Source organism: Sinocyclocheilus grahami, unplaced genomic scaffold (assembly GCF_001515645.1).
Source record: "Sinocyclocheilus grahami isolate Dianchi unplaced genomic scaffold, SAMN03320097.WGS_v1.1 scaffold119.1, whole genome shotgun sequence".
In the NCBI taxonomy this organism is placed as follows: Eukaryota; Metazoa; Chordata; class Actinopteri; order Cypriniformes; family Cyprinidae; genus Sinocyclocheilus; species Sinocyclocheilus grahami.
The window spans coordinates 95034-114987 of NW_015505298.1; the positions used below are offsets into that span (position 1 = coordinate 95034).

General features: G+C 37.5%; 1 protein-coding gene across 2 annotated transcripts; it reads left to right on the forward strand.

Annotated features, from left to right (window-relative positions):
- Positions 1 to 225: 225 nt before the first annotated feature.
- LOC107589698 (T-box transcription factor TBX4-like) lies at positions 226 to 18989 on the forward strand. 2 transcript variants are annotated; one of them, XM_016278191.1, is made up of 9 exons: positions 226 to 441; positions 6744 to 6889; positions 7130 to 7224; positions 11284 to 11403; positions 14082 to 14229; positions 16866 to 17018; positions 17125 to 17213; positions 17289 to 17524; positions 18055 to 18989. In XM_016278191.1, the coding sequence occupies exons 2-9, from the start codon at positions 6746 to 6748 to the stop codon at positions 18687 to 18689; spliced, it is 1620 nt and encodes a 539-aa protein (XP_016133677.1). In that variant the 5' UTR covers positions 226 to 441; positions 6744 to 6745; the 3' UTR covers positions 18690 to 18989. The 2 variants fall into 2 exon arrangements, with proteins under 2 accessions (XP_016133677.1, XP_016133678.1); XM_016278192.1 differs by lacking the exon at positions 226 to 441 and adding an exon at positions 2978 to 3331.
- Positions 18990 to 19954: the final 965 nt, after the last annotated feature.

Genomic DNA, 19954 nt, shown 5'->3' on the forward strand with positions numbered 1-19954 from the left:
CCTACTGCCTAAAATTATTATTCCTCATGAGAATATGGTCGTGCTGCCAGCCTATAGGCCTATGACGGTTTAGATGGTTTTAGGTTATCGTGAGGCAGAGTAAACGAAAAACTAGCGGTCTGACGGTGAGGCATCAATTGTAACGTGTAAGCTTTGAGAGCATCGCTCAGTGTCCATTCACCCTGCTCTCAGTAACGAACCCTACTGCTGGTCCTAATTTCAAGACCACGTGACGGTGGGAGTGAGTGAAGTTTAAATTCCCTTTCAGAAAGGGAGCGCAATTCATCCCCTATAAAAAATCATCCCTTTTATAGCGACATCTTATATAGCACGCTAAGGTATAACTTGCCTACTTGAGGATCCCCAAGAAAGCGCCCATCTTGAGCGAGTCTCACCCTGAGGTTCACACACAGAAGGTGTATCAAGATCAGTGAGGTGGAGGTAAGACCAATTATTTTCAATCACGTGTGATATCGGTAGCTATACACTGGGGTTTAAGTAAACAAATAGCCTACTGCCTAAAATTATTATTTCTCATGAGAATATTGTCGTGCTTCCAGCCTATAGGCCTATGACGTTTTAGATGGTTTTATGTAGTGAAATAAGACATACATTTATATTTGTTCTAATCTGACAGGATGTCAGTAACAGTCTAGGAATTAGACCAGCACAGTTACGAAACAGTTTCAAGAATTTAATGTTTTGAGATTTAACTGAGCAATTAATGACTTGTGCATCTAGGCCATATTTCATAAATATTTCAAACAAACAAGCCTTTTAAACTGTAGAGTAGGCTATATATAGGTTATATATATTTGACTTATTGAAGTAAACGTGATGTTGTGGTTTACATTGCCTACATTAAAAGATGGCTGAATGTCTGGACAAAGATTGATTTACAGCAATATTTTATGAAAAAGTTATCCTCATTTGATTTGACAGCAAAAACTGAAGAGAGTACAGTGGAAAATACAGCAAAAATAAATAGGCTACCGACAACAGATTCATTAAAGTGTAAATTAATTATAGTCCGTTCTATTATTATTATTGTTTTATTATTAATATTATATTTTATATTATGTATGTTTTAAACGACTAGCTAAAAGGTTTAGAAATTAAGTGAACATACCTATAACAAACTGAACAAGAACGAACGTATAACAAACTTAAGCGGCAGGGTGAATTTATATTTATAATTATTCATTTTTTAATCAAACACGTAGGCCTGTCCTATGTTTAATCACACAGTGTAGCAAATGTTTTAGCTTTTAGGAGGATGGACTGTATACAGATTAACATAAAAAAAAAATCCAAACATGTGTCTACACGTATAGGCTATAGACACATGATATTGGCCTATTGTGTCGTCCGGAATGACTCTCAATAAGAGGGTAAAACAAACAAAACTAACCTATACCATTACACCCATGACTGAGGCCTATCTCTTAAAACAGAAACCAGTCTTCCATTATTTCTGCGTTTATTCTTATCTGATAGCATGACCTGTTTGGAAAATAACATTGGCGAGAACGATAAACGGGTTTGAAAAGGACATATTCTGGCTGTTGCCATTCCTTTGGTCATGTCACCAGTAGATATAAGTCAAGGCTCCCAGGGCCCTCGAACTTCTCCAGGTGATTTATTGATCTTTCAGCCTCGTGCTTCGACCCATTTACCCTAAAACCGCAACCATATTTCACTGGAAATGCTAGGACGTTTAAACGAAATCCTCATTGATTTTAAATTCAAACATGCGAGCATATAAATGCGGAACAAATATGCGAAAATTGGAACCATTTTAAACTGTGAAAATGACAGAAAGCTCATGACATAAAATAAAAAATACATTGTTATATAGTCATGGCTAACGTTCAACCCGTTCGTGATTCTTCAAGTTAGAGGCACTTTTGGCTAACTTAAAATCTTGAGTAACAAAACTTTCTCAAACTGTTGCGTCTCTGTTAACACATTTATCACGTCCTTATATAAAGATCTGATGATGGTCTTGATCAGCCTTTGGGTGGATTTTGGTATAATATGTGATGTGTGATCACACATTACACCTTCTTGGTATAATGGCATAATGTGTGATGATGTGTGTTTTTTTTGGATGTGTGATGGTTAATGATAATGACATTTTGACAGAAAAAGTTTTAGACTTAATAAATGACCGAAAACGTGTTGGACTAGATAAATAACAGAAAAACAAAATGACCGAAAAAGTCTTGGGTTTGCTAATGCTCAATTCAAATTATTTCAAATTAATTCAAATTATTAAATGACTGGTATGGAATTGGTAATGACAGAATAAAGCTTTCATCATGATGTGAAGATCTTAAAATGAATTATATTTATGATCTTCAAATGGTCACTTTGCTGTCCTGGTAGTGTTGTTCTCATTTCCATTAAAAGGCAAATGTCATGGAAATGAGATTTTTTTTGACCAACTCAAGTGTTTGGCAATGACAGCAGTATATTGAAGACAGGCATGTGTGTGTGTGTATGTATGTATATATATATATATATATATACACACAAACTGGGGGAAATGCAAAGTCAAATTTCCATAATTGAAACATTTTTATTATAATGGTTAGGTCTGGGTGGGGAACTAGCCGAAAATATTGAAAGTTCAATATTAATGAAACGAAACAAAACAAACAGACAAAAGCAGTTAAAATATTTTTCCCCCCTTCAAAATCGTCTTAGGGGACAGTAAACATAAGTTCCCCCTTATACCAAGTAAAAACCAACATTTCAAATGTTCTTTTTTTTGTCTTGATACTTGAGGTACACTATTTTGAATGCCTGCATTTTACACTATTCATGCGGGGGAGAGAATAAGGAGACGAGGCTACAAGTCATCTTTTACGATGAATAGACTTGCTTTCCTCGTGAGTGAACCCTGCGCGTCGCGTCGCGTCGGGTTGTCTCGAGTTTGGTGTTATTGAGAGCAACGTCAGAGATGAGGCGCGGGGGGAAGGAGGGAATGAGTGAATGAGCCAACATATTCACCCCAGTGCTTTAACAATTCAAGCTGTTCTGCGGATACTTTGCGTTTCCAAGAAAACATCACGTAGTGACCACTCGCCTCTGAGACGGGCACTTACCGGTGTTACAACGAGGCTCGCGGCGGTATTTGAACAGAAGCAGACTCTGGGGAAGAGACAGCTCTGTCTGCTCATGATCAGATACAGGGGATGCTGAGCTGATACTAGCGCACTGGACTCAACGCCACACCGGGACGTAACTTCCTGCTGTAATGTCGCAGTGGACAGATTATTGCGGTTTGGAATGATATGGAGGATTTCAGAACATAATATTTTATGAGGTAATATTATATTTGTTCTCAGGAGGTCACATCATGCTGCTCTGAAATCCTTGTGCCGGACTGAACCCTCACTTATGTGTGCATGGAGGGCGGTAATGCGATTAGACGCAGTTGATCTAGCCTATCCTTCTTTATCAAATTAAGTGATCAACGAGAAGGCGTCAGTCCTTCATAAATAAAACCCTAGCTAGGGCTTTCTTTTAACGATATCTGAATATCGTCTTAGCATGTAAACAACGCAGCCTTAAGTTCATATAACTGTACACTAACCATTCTATTGTCTATATGATTCATTAAAAAGACGAGACTTATTCAACCCTCAATTCTTTTGCAGTATGTAATGCTGCGTGTAATGTGATATTTTGCAACACTATGTTTTTGCATGTAAATGTGATTTATATCAAACGAAAGCACTGCGGCCTGTATGTGTGTTCTCGCTTAATATTTGAAATTAATTGTTGGGTGCACATTGTTTACGTGCCTAGACATCTGATAATGCAGATACTTTTGATCTTGTTCGTGTCAATCCCTGATCCATCCTTTCGCCGCAAAGGATGGAGTAGACCTTAAGGCCTTAAAGCATCAGCTTAATTCATCCTGAAGGCACAGTGCTTGGTAAACAATAAGACAACAATAATATCTATATTTTAGACGCTAAAGTGCGAAATAAAAATGTAAAAAATGCCTTGATTATCGCAAATAAATAGAGGACTGACGTGAATGCAAAATAAGAAAAATATTTACATACGTATACAGCATAGCTGCCTATTTTAAACTATAGATTATTATTTATCTATTTTTAAATCAAAACAATGATAATGTTTATTTATTTAATTTTAGGTCGGTGAAATGCTGAAATTTCGGGATAAATTAACCGTTACCAAAAACACGTATTTGTAGCTACACAAACTGAACAATTCAATAAATAATCAACAACATCTATTAATAATAAATATACACTTAGTTGCACTTTTATATCACAACGAAAACGCAATGCACAACTAAAATAAAATGACACCACGGCTAGATAGCTAGAATTATACCGTTATCTCACAATGTTAATCTTTTTTCCACCACACTTATTCTTAAACATAATCCAAAAACAATCGAAAAGGAAACTACAGTATATTTTAAACTGAACAGTTTGTGTTATAAATGGACCCAATAATAATATTTTTTTGTGTGTCAAATCCTATTTAATTCCCATGCAAGGTCACCTGAAAGGGGCCAACACATTTCCAGCATTTTTCATGTTCCCTCTGTGATTGTCAAAATGACAGAGACAAAATGTGTGCAGTCATGGGATAACTAAACCTATGTGTTAAAAATACATTTAAGAAAAATAAGTGCTTTATAGAACCAGAAACCAATACACTAATCTTAGAAGCCTATTATGAAACATCAAAGACATTTTGAATCTCCAAAAAACCATATAACTAACTCAAAAACCCTATATACAGGCAACATGGTTCTTGATAAGTGTATTTTCCTAAACCTAATGTCCTGCAAAATATCATTGAAGAAATATTGCAGAACGCACGTAGGAAGGAAAACTGCGTTGTCTTACTGTGTTAGTGAATGGGCCTGTTCTCTAACACGCACTGTATCCAGTCTGGTACAGAACCAAAAGGAAGACCAAAAGATACTGGACCGCTATTAAAACATGCATCAAAACTTTATAACAGAACCAGATCTGGCTGATGGACCACCTGAAAACTCATCACGGTTCCAGGCAAGAGATTATTTCAGGATTCCAAATGGCATTTCAATGAACTGTGTGAATTCTGACCACAAAAGCATGGCCAATACAGTGCAGCCCATCCTCAAACAATTGCATTTTATTATTATTATTATTTTTTTAAGTAGCTGAAACTTGGTCAGCGTTGAACATTTTAGACAACAGGCTCTGGAAATAGCCAGCAGTGTGCACAGAGCAGTATCTGCCAGGAATAGTTTAGCAGATTATATGTCTGGGGTGACAGAGATGTAAACAGAGCTCTAGCTCACTGGGCTTAGTTAAACAGTGTAAGTGAAAGGCACATTTTGGACTGGAAAAGTCCAGGGTTGACTTGCTGTAGCTTCACAGTGCCTGTCAGACTTTATCTTTATTAGCTTTGGCAAATGCCTGCCTGAGTTTACACGGAATCCAGCTCTTCTCCTTTTATCTGAAGGGCGCACACTCACATTGTTTACATGCGTGAGATTAGGAGTGGGTGGGAGGAGGTGGATTTCACTATGAGAGCGGTTTGGTGTCTGCCGTGGACATAGGCAGCATTTATGGAGGCAGTGTGCTGTAGTACAGTAATGAGACATACCTCTGGTGTGATGTCTGAGCGTGAGCAGAGAAGAGGCGTGAGAGCGGGGCTTAGTTTCTGACCTCCCTTAATGGAATCAATGGTGTTTAGTACGCTTCCATAAAACCGAGGTGCCCGAATGCTGGAAGTGTAAATATTTAATCTTGCGATACTTCAGAACAAACGGATCTCGACCCCTTTCCTTGAAATGAATTGGCCAGGCCATGTTATGAGGACAGACTTTCCCTCACGAAATGTAAATGTTAATGTACGCTATTTCTCAAATTTTGCAGCCCATGTCTTGTCTGTGTGTGTATAATCAATTACAGCAGACTATGAGAGAACAAAGAGGAACTATGGCATCTGTGGTATTTTCATTACACGTATATCATTAGATAATTTTTAGCTTGTGTTAAAACCATGGTGTAAGTTTAGGTTTTTTTCATTGGCTCATTTTCTATTTTTTGTCAAATACGTATAGAGTATTTTAGGGGGGGAAGTCGTGGCCTAATGGTTAGAGAGTTGGACTCGTAACCCAAAGTACGGCAGGTATTGTAGGTGGGGGGAGTGAATGTACAGCACTCTCTCCCACCTTCAATACCACGACTGAGGTGCCCTTGAGCAAGGCAAGGGTGCTGCGGGTGTGTGTTCATGGTGTGTGTGTGTTCACTGCTGTGTGTGTGCACTTTGGATAGAATAAATGCAGAGCACTAATTCCGAGTATGGGTCACCATACTTGGCCACATGTCACTTCACTTTTATATTTACATTTTACATTGGCTGAATAACTGGAAATAAAATCAAGAAACAAAACCCAAACAAAGTATGTGTTCTAATGAATTGAAAAATTTTATTGAATGTATTATTTTCCTAGAATCATTATCTTAATGTATATTTTATTTTTGCATCAAGATGCCAGTTTTTAGCAGAAGAGAAAATAAAATAAGCAGTGAGATAATGCATGGGCATTCTCAGTTTTCAATTTTTTATTTAATTCAAGATGTTTGTCAAAAAAGGGAAAAAAACCCAGGTTTTTAATATTAACCTGAAATTATTTTTCTATTCTGAAAGTTAACATGTGAAGCCACTATTTAACTAATATTTTTGTAATTTTACAGAAATGCTACAGGAGAAGGCCTCAGCTGTGGCTGATGAAGGTATGACCGTGGCCCAGTCGGGTGGGCGTCCTGAGCTTGCCAGTGATTCCTCGCATTTGGGCCTGCCTACAACTCCCAGCATTCCCCAGAACAATGAGCCTGACCAGGTAGCCAATCAGCTGCATTCTTTTAATGACTCCTGACTTGTAGGTCTTCAAGTCTATAAAGAGATGTAATGTAACATAACATAGATTTATTGCTAAAACAAAAAATAAAATGAATTACAGTGAAAAAAGTTAATATATTTTTTTCTACTTTTCACTTGAGCGGTATTAAGTGCCATATTTAAGTTTTTCCACTGACAATGACTCATTATCATTGATCTTTTTTTGTGCATGGACCTTTAGAACATTGAAAACATCAAAGTGGTTCTTCACGACAGGGAACTATGGAAGAAGTTTCACGAGGCCGGAACCGAGATGATCATCACCAAAGCAGGCAGGCAAGAAAACCATCTTCATAGATTTTAGACATTAGCAGAGACAAAGAGAAAAGTGGTGTAACTAGGCCATCTTGCTTCCAGTAAGAAATGCAAATGTGAAACCTTGTTTTACCAAGAGGCTCATTCGCATGAAATGCTGAAGCGCTTTTAATGGAATGTTTATAAAATATTAAGCGACTAAGGTAAAACAAGGCGGAATTCCTGTGCCTAGAAATATCTAATTGAAAACACAAACTGCTGCCCCGTGTGTTAGATTTAATGTGCCCTGTGGATTAAGAGCAGGACCCTGGATATTAAGCAGAGAATGAGTCAATGCTCTCTGCCAGTCTTAGCCAACAGTTTCTCAGCGCTTCTCTGTGGAAATGCAAAAGGTCACCACAATTTTTCTTTAATGCTGTAACATTGTGAGGGATGGGCTTCCCCCTGTCCAACTGATAAAGTGCTCCAAGAATCCTCAAACCCTTTGAAGAGCCAAAGCACTGTTCAGTCGGACAGCTGCACACAGAACAGGAGACTGTACTTCCTCATAGTTCCAACAACAGATGGGCTCATTTCATTTTACATACTTCAGTGTATAATGGACACCAGGCTCTGTTAAAGATGCTCAATATGTCAATCGAGCCATGAAGCAGGAAGAGCTTTTCACCATTTCATTTTCTTTTTTTGAGGGGAATATGACCTGTAGGACATTAGACAGCCATTCACTGAACTGTAAATCTTGAGAAAACTCGCCAGGTTTCTTCACGATGGCTCCCATTACACAAAATTGAGTCCAATTTCATGCAATGATTCTCATCGGGGTCTTGTTACATAGCAGGCTTGAGCCATGTCTGCATGGTATATGCCGTTTGACAGTATAGGTTTACGCTGAAGAATAATACACCCTTATATAAAATTATATAGTAACAAAAATTGCTTAAGACAATATTTTGCTTCCGTGAATTCCACAAACAAGGCAAAAATCCAAAGAATAATATCATGTTAAAATTTGAGTGTGTCAGACCTGAAGACTAAAAGAGTTTTTGTAATCAAAAAGCGATTTACTTTAGCATAAACAGTAAAACAATCCCCCAGTCATGCAACTAGCACTACTTTCTATGCAGAGAAAGTGGGTCATACATAGTTTTAAAAAAATATTCTGAGTTCAGGACAAGCTCAGTTAACAGCATTTGTGGCATAATGTTGATTACCACAAAAACCTAAAATGACAGTAAAAGTGATGATTTAAACAGCTTCACAGCTTAAATAAGAGAATTCAGTGCATTAATAAAATGACACATATTTCTGCTTTTAAATCCTCCAAAATTGGACCCATTTATTTCCAAGTTAAGTGCCTTATTGTAACGTCGATTTTTGCAAGTCAAATTTTGCAAGTAATTTTTTTAATTTTTTTGGTACTCAACATTATGTATGCTGTCGATCGAACTTAACTTGTGTTGAACTCAGAATATTCCTTTGAAGAAGTGAGGAAACTCTGCTACAACACGTCTTATTGCACATACAGTCCGCTGCGGCCCAGTACTAAGCATGACTATTGAAAGCAGCCGGCTGGTGTTTCTTGTACACAGCCTGTCAGAGTAAACATCAGCTAGGCTGATGAGAGAAGCTCTGTGCCCCGTTCGATCATGTCTCACAGGCCCTAAAGGACCAATCTTGCTTCATCATCTAGCTCCTTTTGATCTAGCCATTCTGCCGACTCCTTCAGATAGTATGAATCACTGAAAGCGCAGGCATGCAAAAGCACTAAATGAAATAGCTGGCATGATACACCTTCATACTTGCCATTTCTCATTGTCGTCTTCATACATATACACTAAAGCGCAGACCCACCCATAAACAGTGCTTTTACTGAGATAACTAAAAAAGTAACCATATCACTTGAAAGAATTTTATTCCCATGGATATCTACAAACTTGACATGTAATATATACCAAAAATTAAAACTGTGCCATCATTTACTCACCCAACATGTCATTCCAAATCTCTCTGACTTTCTTCTGGGGAAAAAAGATTTTTAGCCATGTGATCTACTGTGGCAGCCATTATGTCAAAATGTTGCATAAATGGAAAGAGTATTACATATCCCTCAGCTGTTTACATGTGAGTCTTGAGTAAATGTGTTTTACTCTAGATTTATTACATCCTCGCTGTTAGTACTGTAAATACTGAAGTTAATTTTTCCTAACTATTTTCTTAACATTAATAATTCATTTTAGACAGATTTGCATATTTTGAAAATGTCTACATGTTCAGTAAATAAAAGTACATACAGAAGAACTCTTGTAATGTTTAATGTACTACTAAGGTAACATTTTACAGTAAGTTTTATTTAGTGAGTGCAACAGGTATCATAAAACATTACTAATAGCAATAAATATTATAAAAGAACATGATGAACAATAGTATATTTATAAATTGACTTCATAAATATACACTCATAATTAACCAAGATTTTAAAAATACAGTTTAAATAAATTACAATTCAATAAAAATGTAGTAAAAGTTAATAGTTCATGACACCAAATGCATTCACTAATGTTAACTAATTGAACCTAATTGTAAAGTGTAGAAACAATGCCAGAACCAACAGCAAAATAAGATAGTGGATGATAATTTTTGGAATTATTGACACCGAAGGACAAGGAAACACATCATCATCAGACAAAGCCTGGTGGATAGGTTTAAGATGTTCCTGATGGCTTAAAGCAAATCTATAGCAATCTCTTGCCCAGAGTGATTTACATTGATTGGATTGTAGACCTGAGCCAGACATGGAGCTTTACCTTTACCTGAGCTCTTCCTTTGGGTATTAAAGGTAGTGCTTTCAGGGAACTTTTTATATAGTGCAGGCCTGAGTAGCTCTGCATTTGCAAATGCAATGAAATGATTCAGTTCAGGGCACATTTATTTGCCGTAATAAATGTATGACTGTTGGTGGAACCTCAAGAAAGTAATGCACTGCAGTGGAACTTTCTGGAGGAGTGGAGTAGTGCAGTGGGGCTGTTTAGCTGCCCACTGTTTAAAAGAGCTGCCATTAAAAAAGCACTCAGAGTTTATAAGGGGACTTGGTCTTTTTGCAACTTTGCAGATGATAAAAAAAAAAAGAAGAAGAAAAAAAAAAAGAGTCTTCTGGATATTTCATGTGAAGAGGTCACCAAAGGTAGCTACATTGACTTGTTTTATGACTGCGTCTGCTATATTAGCATATTCTGTCTGTCATCTCAGCCTTACCTGTATTTGAACAAAATATAGATCCCACATTTTATAGAGCGGCTCCTTCAGAACAGAGTCAATCCCTAAAAATATATATCTGTCCAAAAGAAAATCAGTACCAGGTATTTGATGACTCCTTATATGGGGTTGTCGAGGATAACAGTTAAATTTTATGCTTTAGGTTTTATGATTTTTTGAAGTGTAACCTTTTATAGTAAGATGATTTTCAGAGGATTGTCTGGGGATGCTTGAGCATGCAGCCTTCTTTGAGATTTAAGCGACCTTTTGTGCTTCTTAAAAAACGAATCTGTCCTAAAAACAGGTTAAGCTGTTATCTGATCACTAATCGTGTATTCATCCGCCCAAAACAAACACTTCCCGTGATTCTCTTGCACTTAAGGCCTGTTAAAACCCTCGAAAGAGCTGATAAGACAGACTCATCCATGCTTACTGTCAGTGCTCAGCTGTTGCACACGCACCCTGGGTGCTGTTCCTGTAATGAGTAATAAAGACGACAGAGAGATACCTGAATGACACAAATGGGATAAGCCTGCGTAGATGCGATTGAAAGAGAATGACCTCAGGGACCATAAAAGCGCATTAACAAGTTGTCAAGTTAGATCTAAATGGCATTTAAGGACAAAACCCCAGTAGTATGTAGATAAAAATAACTTAAAAAAAAACAAATAAAATTGATAAAAAAAAAAAAGTAATGAATAAATTAATACAATTATTTCTCATCATTTAACAACGCCTGAAGCGATGAAGTTCTATTTCAATGTGACATCATCTTTCAATGGTAAGGCACTATTTTTAACCCTGATGGTATCATTTGTACTTTTTTAGGCGAATGTTTCCCAGCTACAAAGTTAAAGTCACAGGAATGAATCCCAAGACCAAATACATCCTTTTAACTGACATTGTTCCAGCTGATGACCATCGGTACAAGTTCTGTGACAACAAGTGGTGAGTTCACTATCCCTTTGTCTATTTTTAATGTTCCTTGTTTTTTTCTTTGAGCAAGGCTCACAATAGAATAATTAGAATAACCACATTCTGGAAAGTTGTGCTTGAACATGCAATAGCAAATATGACATGATCAGAAAAGTGACTGGTCCCTTCAGGCATCAGGACAAACACAATCTGGACAAAAATTTGCATGTTTTACATTCTGCGGTCTCCTCCAGTCTCTTTGATTCTAAGTTCGTTGAATTGAGTGGACAAATGGTGCCATTCACCATTCTACACAGTACAATTTTTTATACTTTATACACATTTGAAAAAATATGAACTGTCTTTTTATCAAATGAGAATGTATCCAATAAAACACCTTTTGCAAAGGCCAACACTGAAGGAAACTCAAATTGCAACCATATTTATTAGCAAACAATGTGCAGTCTGCATCAGTTTATTCATGCAATGCTGGCTAGTTCTGGCTGTGGATTGTCATTAGCACAGAGTTAATTACTGTAGGCTACAGCAGGCAGTCTGTCAAAACCAATGGGCTTAAAACAGCTGGGTTATGCATGCTGTCCTCTTTGTGACCCTGTGCCTCTGGCAATGCCATTAGATATGGGTACCATCCACCCATGCAACATTTGGCACCAGAAATAAGTCCGATCTGGTTGAATCCAGCATGGGGAAAAAATAAAATAATGATGGCACGCAAACCTCAATGAATTGCATGTTTTGTTACAAGAACGAGTATTTTATGACCATTTCTCAAAATCTGTGGGATAGACTGGAATTCCAGCATTTGCCAGCATCGGTTCTGGAGATCTTCAGCAACACCTTCAAGGCACACAATTAGCAGTGAAGTTATGGTCAAAGTAGCCACCCCAAATCTTTGGGAATTACTCCCATAATGTCACGGACATAACCACTTGTGCTCTGAATCTGTCATTAATGTACAGATGTTCTGCATAAAGCCTTTCTGTAGTCTGCGGCTATATCCTATATAGAATTTGTGCAACACTGAAAAACTATTTTCCTTTTAAAAGCATTATGGCATGATGTCAGAGGTGCTGGAAAGCTATGTAGTACTAGAAGAGAAAATCTGGGGGACAGTCTAAATCACTGCATCAACAACTATTAGCTACAGGTCTTTTGCAAATGTTGCTAGTGCCTCTTAGGGACCCCAGTAGTATGTAGATAAAAATAACTTAAAAAAAAACAAATAAAATTGATAAAAAAAAAAAAGTAATGAATAAATTAATACAATTATTTCTCATCATTTAACAACGCCTGAAGCGATGAAGTTCTATTTCAATGTGACATCATCTTTCAATGGTAAGGCACTATTTTTAACCCTGATGGTATCATTTGTACTTTTTTAGGCGAATGTTTCCCAGCTACAAAGTTAAAGTCACAGGAATGAATCCCAAGACCAAATACATCCTTTTAACTGACATTGTTCCAGCTGATGACCATCGGTACAAGTTCTGTGACAACAAGTGGTGAGTTCACTATCCCTTTGTCTATTTTTAATGTTCCTTGTTTTTTTCTTTGAGCAAGGCTCACAATAGAATAATTAGAATAACCACATTCTGGAAAGTTGTGCTTGAACATGCAATAGCAAATATGACATGATCAGAAAAGTGACTGGTCCCTTCAGGCATCAGGACAAACACAATCTGGACAAAAATTTGCATGTTTTACATTCTGCGGTCTCCTCCAGTCTCTTTGATTCTAAGTTCGTTGAATTGAGTGGACAAATGGTGCCATTCACCATTCTACACAGTACAATTTTTTATACTTTATACTCATTTGAAAAAATGTGAACTGTCTTTTTATCAAATGAGAATGTATCCAATAAAACACCTTTTGCAAAGGCCAACACTGAAGGAAACTCAAATTGCAACCATATTTATTAGCAAACAATGTGCAGTCTGCATCAGTTTATTCATGCAATGCTGGCTAGTTCTGGCTGTGGATTGTCATTAGCACAGAGTTAATTACTGTAGGCTACAGCAGGCAGTCTGTCAAAACCAATGGGCTTAAAACAGCTGGGTTATGCATGCTGTCCTCTTTGTGACCCTGTGCCTCTGGCAATGCCATTAGATATGGGTACCATCCACCCATGCAACATTTGGCACCAGAAATAAGTCCGATCTGGTTGAATCCAGCATGGGGAAAAAATAAAATAATGATGGCACGCAAACCTCAATGAATTGCATGTTTTGTTACAAGAACGAGTATTTTATGACCATTTCTCAAAATCTGTGGGATAGACTGGAATTCCAGCATTTGCCAGCATCGGTTCTGGAGATCTTCAGCAACACCTTCAAGGCACACAATTAGCAGTGAAGTTATGGTCAAAGTAGCCACCCCAAATCTTTGGGAATTACTCCCATAATGTCACGGACATAACCACTTGTGCTCTGAATCTGTCATTAATGTACAGATGTTCTGCATAAAGCCTTTCTGTAGTCTGCGGCTATATCCTATATAGAATTTGTGCAACACTGAAAAACTATTTTCCTTTTAAAAGCATTATGGCATGATGTCAGAGGTGCTGGAAAGCTATGTAGTACTAGAAGAGAAAATCTGGGGGACAGTCTAAATCACTGCATCAACAACTATTAGCTACAGGTCTTTTGCAAATGTTGCTAGTGCCTCTTAGGGTCTTCTGTTCTTTTCCATAGGATGGTAGCAGGAAAAGCAGAGCCTGCCATGCCTGGAAGACTCTACGTTCACCCAGACTCTCCTGCAACAGGGGCCCATTGGATGAGACAGCTGGTCTCCTTTCAAAAGCTGAAGCTCACAAACAACCACCTTGATCCATTTGGGCACGTGAGTGGCCGTAAACAAATTATTTTCTAAAAATCTGAGCTTTGACATTAAAACTTTGGATCTGATGAGACAGTGGGCAAGTAAGAGAGCATTACAAGGTGGACTAGGTGGGACACAAAATGTAGTGGACATAGCAATCGATCTTTTGTTTGGTATTGTGACAATCATCCAAGTGAAACAGATTAATAAAAAAAAACAAAGTGTAGGGTGGGGTCTTGCCTTCTATCTGTCAGTTGATGTTTGTATGGAGGCAGATCTGAATGCAAGCTTAAGTTCAATTGTAAGAAAGAGGCAGAGTTTAAGCGGACAAAATGATTGGATAAGACCAGTATACGTCACCAGAGAGTATCTTTCTCCAGAAGATCAAGCTATGACATTTTTCAAAATCTGTGGGATAGACTGGAATTCTGTCTGAGACTAAGGCACAAAAGCATTTAATTTCCCCAGAGTTTTTATTTCTTTAAACTGAAATTAAATTGGAATTAAACCTTCAAGCAAGGCTGTCAAAGGTTTAAAAGACAAAACACGTTTAAGTCTATCTTGACAAACATTTTTCGTTGCTAAAAATTACTTTTCAACTCCTTCTAAATTCAATTGGAATTACAATTCTGCATCCTGTTCAGTTCTGAATGAATACACCTCATGTGAGAGCTATGGTAAGGGTCATCTTGAGAAAGTAGAAGAAGAGAGACTGTGGAGCAGAGGTGAGGAGTCTGACCGTGGCAGTGCTGCCCAAAGGAGCCTGTGAACCTAGCTTGTCTAATGCAATAACATCAGAAGCAAGCTCATTAGGTTCATAACCTGTCAGAACGGCACAAAGTTGGCCTGTCATGATTAGTTGAATGCCTAGGAAGTGATAAGGGCGAGTAATGAGCTTGGAAAGAGGTTGCTAAGCTCTACTGACGCCCACAACAGCAGGGACACCGTGGCTGACCGAAAGCCCCAATACAGGCCGACACTGTAGCCATGTTAGTGCACGCCACACAAGTCACAGTCAAAACATGCGCTAAAGGAGTCCCAGATATAAAATGTTTGTGCTGATGATAATAATTTTTATGTTATGAAAATAACACAAAAATATTAAGCAGCAAAAACTGCATTGAACATTGATAATAATAATAAATATTTCCTGAGCACCAAATCAGCATATTAGCATGATTTCTAAAGGATCACATGACACTGAAGAGGAGTAATGGCTGCTGAAAATTCACCATTGCCATGACCAGAATAAATAACATTTTAAAATTATATTAAAGTAGGAAACAGTTATTCAAAATTGTAATAATATTTCACAATATTACTATTTTTACTGTATTAAAATTTTTTTAGAAATGCGGCCTTGTTGTTGAACATAAGAGACTTCTTTCAAAAACATAAAAAAAGCTTACCAAACTGACCCCAAATATTTGGACTATATACTTTATATACAATATTGGCCAATACATAAAAAAAACTCCAATATTAACTGATAACCAATATTTTTTTGTTTTTCAGAAAGTATGGAAATTGTGATTTATTGGCATTTCCACAACACCATGCTTTGATTTCCTTTGCTAGACCACTGACTACACAGACACCCAACACCCAAAGATATTTATAAGCTCTCTGTAGACTGAACTTGCAAAAATATTTTTGGTGCAGGGCCATCTAGCTTTAAGGTCACATGACACAACTTCTATTCCCAAAAATAGATCTTAGATTAAAAGAAAACATTGAGATGAAAGGCAAGGGCCAGCCTCAGAGTCTGCATTGATCTGAAAGGGGTGCTTGATTAATATAGTTGGACAGCACACATCCCTGTATCTGAATCATCAGTGCAGCTCGTATCACATGGTATTACCTCAAGACGCTAGCCAGCCAACCAGGCAAAGGTCACATGTATCTGCATTCTGCATGTATCTGGGGGGGGGGGGGGGGGAATAATAAAAAAATTTACCTGGAGCATTTTAGAATGATTTCTGAAGGATCACGTGACACTGAAGAATGGAGTAATGGCTGCTGAAAATTCAGTTTTGCCATCACAGGAATAAATCACAAAATTATTTTTAAAAATAGTTGAAAAAATAACAGTTCTTTTAAAATGTAAAAAATATTTTTGAATATTACCGATTTAGAATTTACTGTATTTTTGATTAAATAAATGCAGCAGAAACTTTCAAAAACATAAAACATTTTATGACCCCAAACCTTTGAAGTTTTTGAACCACATTTTAAAACAAATATTTATCATATATATTTGTATAGTTATATTTAACTTCTTTCTAAAGCCCTAATCCCAACCCATACACTAAACCTAACCAAAATGGTTAGGTTTAGTGTATATAAATGTAATTGGTAGATAAATGTACTGCAACAGTAATTTTAGTGACAATATACTATACAGATATATAGCTATTTTTGAACTATGATGAAATTGAACAATTACAACCCAAAAATGTAATATTCTGTGACCTTAAAAGGATTTGTTAACAATGTACATATCTAAAGTCATTCATGCGTCAAGTGCTGTCAGTCTGTTAATAATGTGTTTAAATTGTATGAAAATGTACATGCATTAGAATTAACTATTTAAAAAAAAAAAATGGAAAAGGTCTCTTTTTGTTAATATTCTATTCGAATTGCATTTCTGTTCTCAGATCATCTTGAACTCAATGCACAAATACCAGCCCAGGTTACACATCGTGAAGGCTGATGAGAACAATGCCTTTGGCTCTAAGAACACAGCCTACTGCACTCACATCTTCCATGAGACAGCTTTCATCTCGGTTACATCCTATCAGAACCATAAGGTACCAACAGAACCTGACCATAATACAATAGTGTCTCACACTATTGCTCACACCTGCAGTTATTTTTAAAATACACTGCAATTACTAACTTGTTTGTTTTTTATAGATCACCCAGTTAAAAATTGAGAACAATCCTTTTGCCAAAGGTTTCCGTGGCAGCGACGAGGGTGATTTGCGTGTGTCCAGACTTCAAGGGTAAGATTATAATTTAAAATATGCTGCATAATGTACCAAATAGATATCTTACTGACCAAGTGCCCGTTTTCCTAGGAAAGATTACCCTGTGATTTCTAAGAACATGGTCCGGCACAGGCTTATCTCATCACATGGCCATCTGTCAGGAAAACTGGGTGCAGGTGTGCTGAGTAGCCACCCGCAGGTGGTTTCTCACTATCAGTATGACAGTGGCGTCCCTCTACCGAACTCTGATTCCCAGGAAACTCTCTCTAACTCCTTCCCATCTAGCCGGGAATCCAGCCTTCTTTACCACTGCTTCAAGCACAGAGGTACATAGATGTGGCTACCACCTTACTTGCCAAAAAAACTTGTTAATCCTGACTAGAGATGCATGATTATTAGTACCATAGTCAGTTATAGTCATAGTCAGTCAGTTTTTATATATTCAATATCAGCTGTGCTCATTTCCTGTATTTTTACACTTAGATTTCCTTTGCAGTCATCTAACGTTCACTTAAAATTCATATAAAAAATGCTAATAATTTAATAACACAAATGTAATCTTTAATCAATCTCAAAATATTTTTTTATACTCTACATTCTAATACTGTTGCCTAAATTCACTTGTAGCATTTAGAATGATTAAATTCAATCATTTTAAATGCTACAAGTAAATTTAAGCATCATAACATTAGTTTTTTATGAATAATATAATATAATATAATATATTAATAAGATTATTGGCATGGGCGCATCCCTAGTGACATAAATTATGCACTTTTTATGAAGTATTTAGAGTACATTTTTTTTTTAAATTGATTAATTTTCAACCACGTGTATTCATTAAATTTTCTTTTAGATAACACAAGGCATTTGGATCTGGGATGCAAACGACCCTATCTTGACACAACAGCCTCTGCAGTTACAGATGAGCACTACTTCCGCTCCCCTCCATCCTACGATCCACCCCTGCTGTCCCACCCATACTGCAGCGAGGCGTTGGTCTCTAGAGAGGCATGTATGTATGGAGGAATGGAGGGAGAGGCAGGGGGCACAGTGGGTGCTGATGATCTCCCAGCCCCCTCCCTGAACTGCAATATGTGGGCGTCAGTGCAGCCGTATCCTCGTTATGGCATGCAAACTGTGGAGGCTATGCCATACCAGCCATTTCCCGCCCACTTCAACAGCCCAGCCTCCGTTCCCCACCACTCACCATCCATGCAACATCCACATCCTTCACCTCACGACCTAGTTACGTTTACCACACAGCGGGTGTTGCCACCCACACCATCTTCAGCTTCCTCCTCCCCCTCCGGCCCTGCCCCCCGTGATAGAGCACATTCCTCGCTGTTTCATAGGAAGCCTGGATCACCTTTACGTTCACAAAGGGATTTCACAGGCTATCCGACCCACAGCCCCACTTCAACACGAGAACCAGCCTATCAATACCAAACGGGCCTCAGCAGTGTTGGGCCACACTGGACTGACAGTTAAAGAGTGACCCACAGCACCATCTACAACTATATTCCTCTTCAGCTAAGAGCAACAAACTCTCTCTGAACAACTGCAATGAGATTATTTTTACGTACAGCCATGATACTAAATTGTAAAGCAAAGCCATAAATATATTTAGCCTAATAGTATAGGAAGCCCACAATTTGTGGCACTGTGAATTTATTTGAATTCGAGATACGACTAGAGTAGCAGTTCATGCGCGGTTGGTGAAGCAAAGCACAAACGGCGTACCTAATGCACTGTTGTTGGCATTAAAGCGTTAGCTCAGTCAAAAATGAATACATCATACATCATACACGTTTGCTACAGCATTAAGGCAAGAAAGCAATGGCAGACTTTCATTTTTGGATAAACTGTCCTTTTAAGATGAACCTTTTCAGTGCCAACTTTTTGTATGAAGCACAAAATGTGTGTGCCAATTGAAATTGTGCTCTGCTTGAGAGATTTTGTGTATTAGGTGCATAATGAAAAAAGTAAATGGATTATATTACTAAACAGACTTAGTTATTACTAAGGCTGCCTTTTTCCCCTTCAAATGTTAGTGTGTAAAACCTGTGCCGAGCCCAAAGATTGGTTGGAGTTATTTTCTGGGTGTTATTAAGAGATCCTTATTTTTTCCTATTAACGCAATAAAGTTTTAAACAAAAAAAGTTAATTTTTTCCATTTAATATATTACATTTAAATGGAATTGCTAATGTACTGATGCTATGCAATTGCTAATATATCTTTGTAATGCAATCACAACAATGAAGCTATTAAATATTAAAACACCTGACCCTCTACCGTAATCAAATAATAAAATGATATTTGTGGTAAAAAAACAAAAATACATACCAGACATACAGCTCAGATTAAAGTGGTCTTGGATTGGCTCCGATGCTTTTCCTCCGTTTCCGTTGGACTGTGTCTGTAAATGGAGTGTGGGGCAGGTTGAACAATATGTGCTAGAAGAGAAGTGTTCGAGTTGTGAGTCTGGCACCAAATCATTGTCCAAATTTGTTCAATTAGTGCAATGCGACATCAGAGAATTCCTTGCAACCAGATGGAAGCTTAAAGAGCGATCATTAAGAGAGGAATAGAGAAGAACAGAGAACTCATCTGAAGTCCAAAACTCAACTGGCTGGGTTGGAAAATCCTTAAGAGGTCAACAATGTAAAACAGCCTCTGCAGACAGGCAGACGCAAGTCAAACTCAAAGAGAATGTGGTATTACTGGTAAGCACTGAGGTTCTAATTAACGAAAA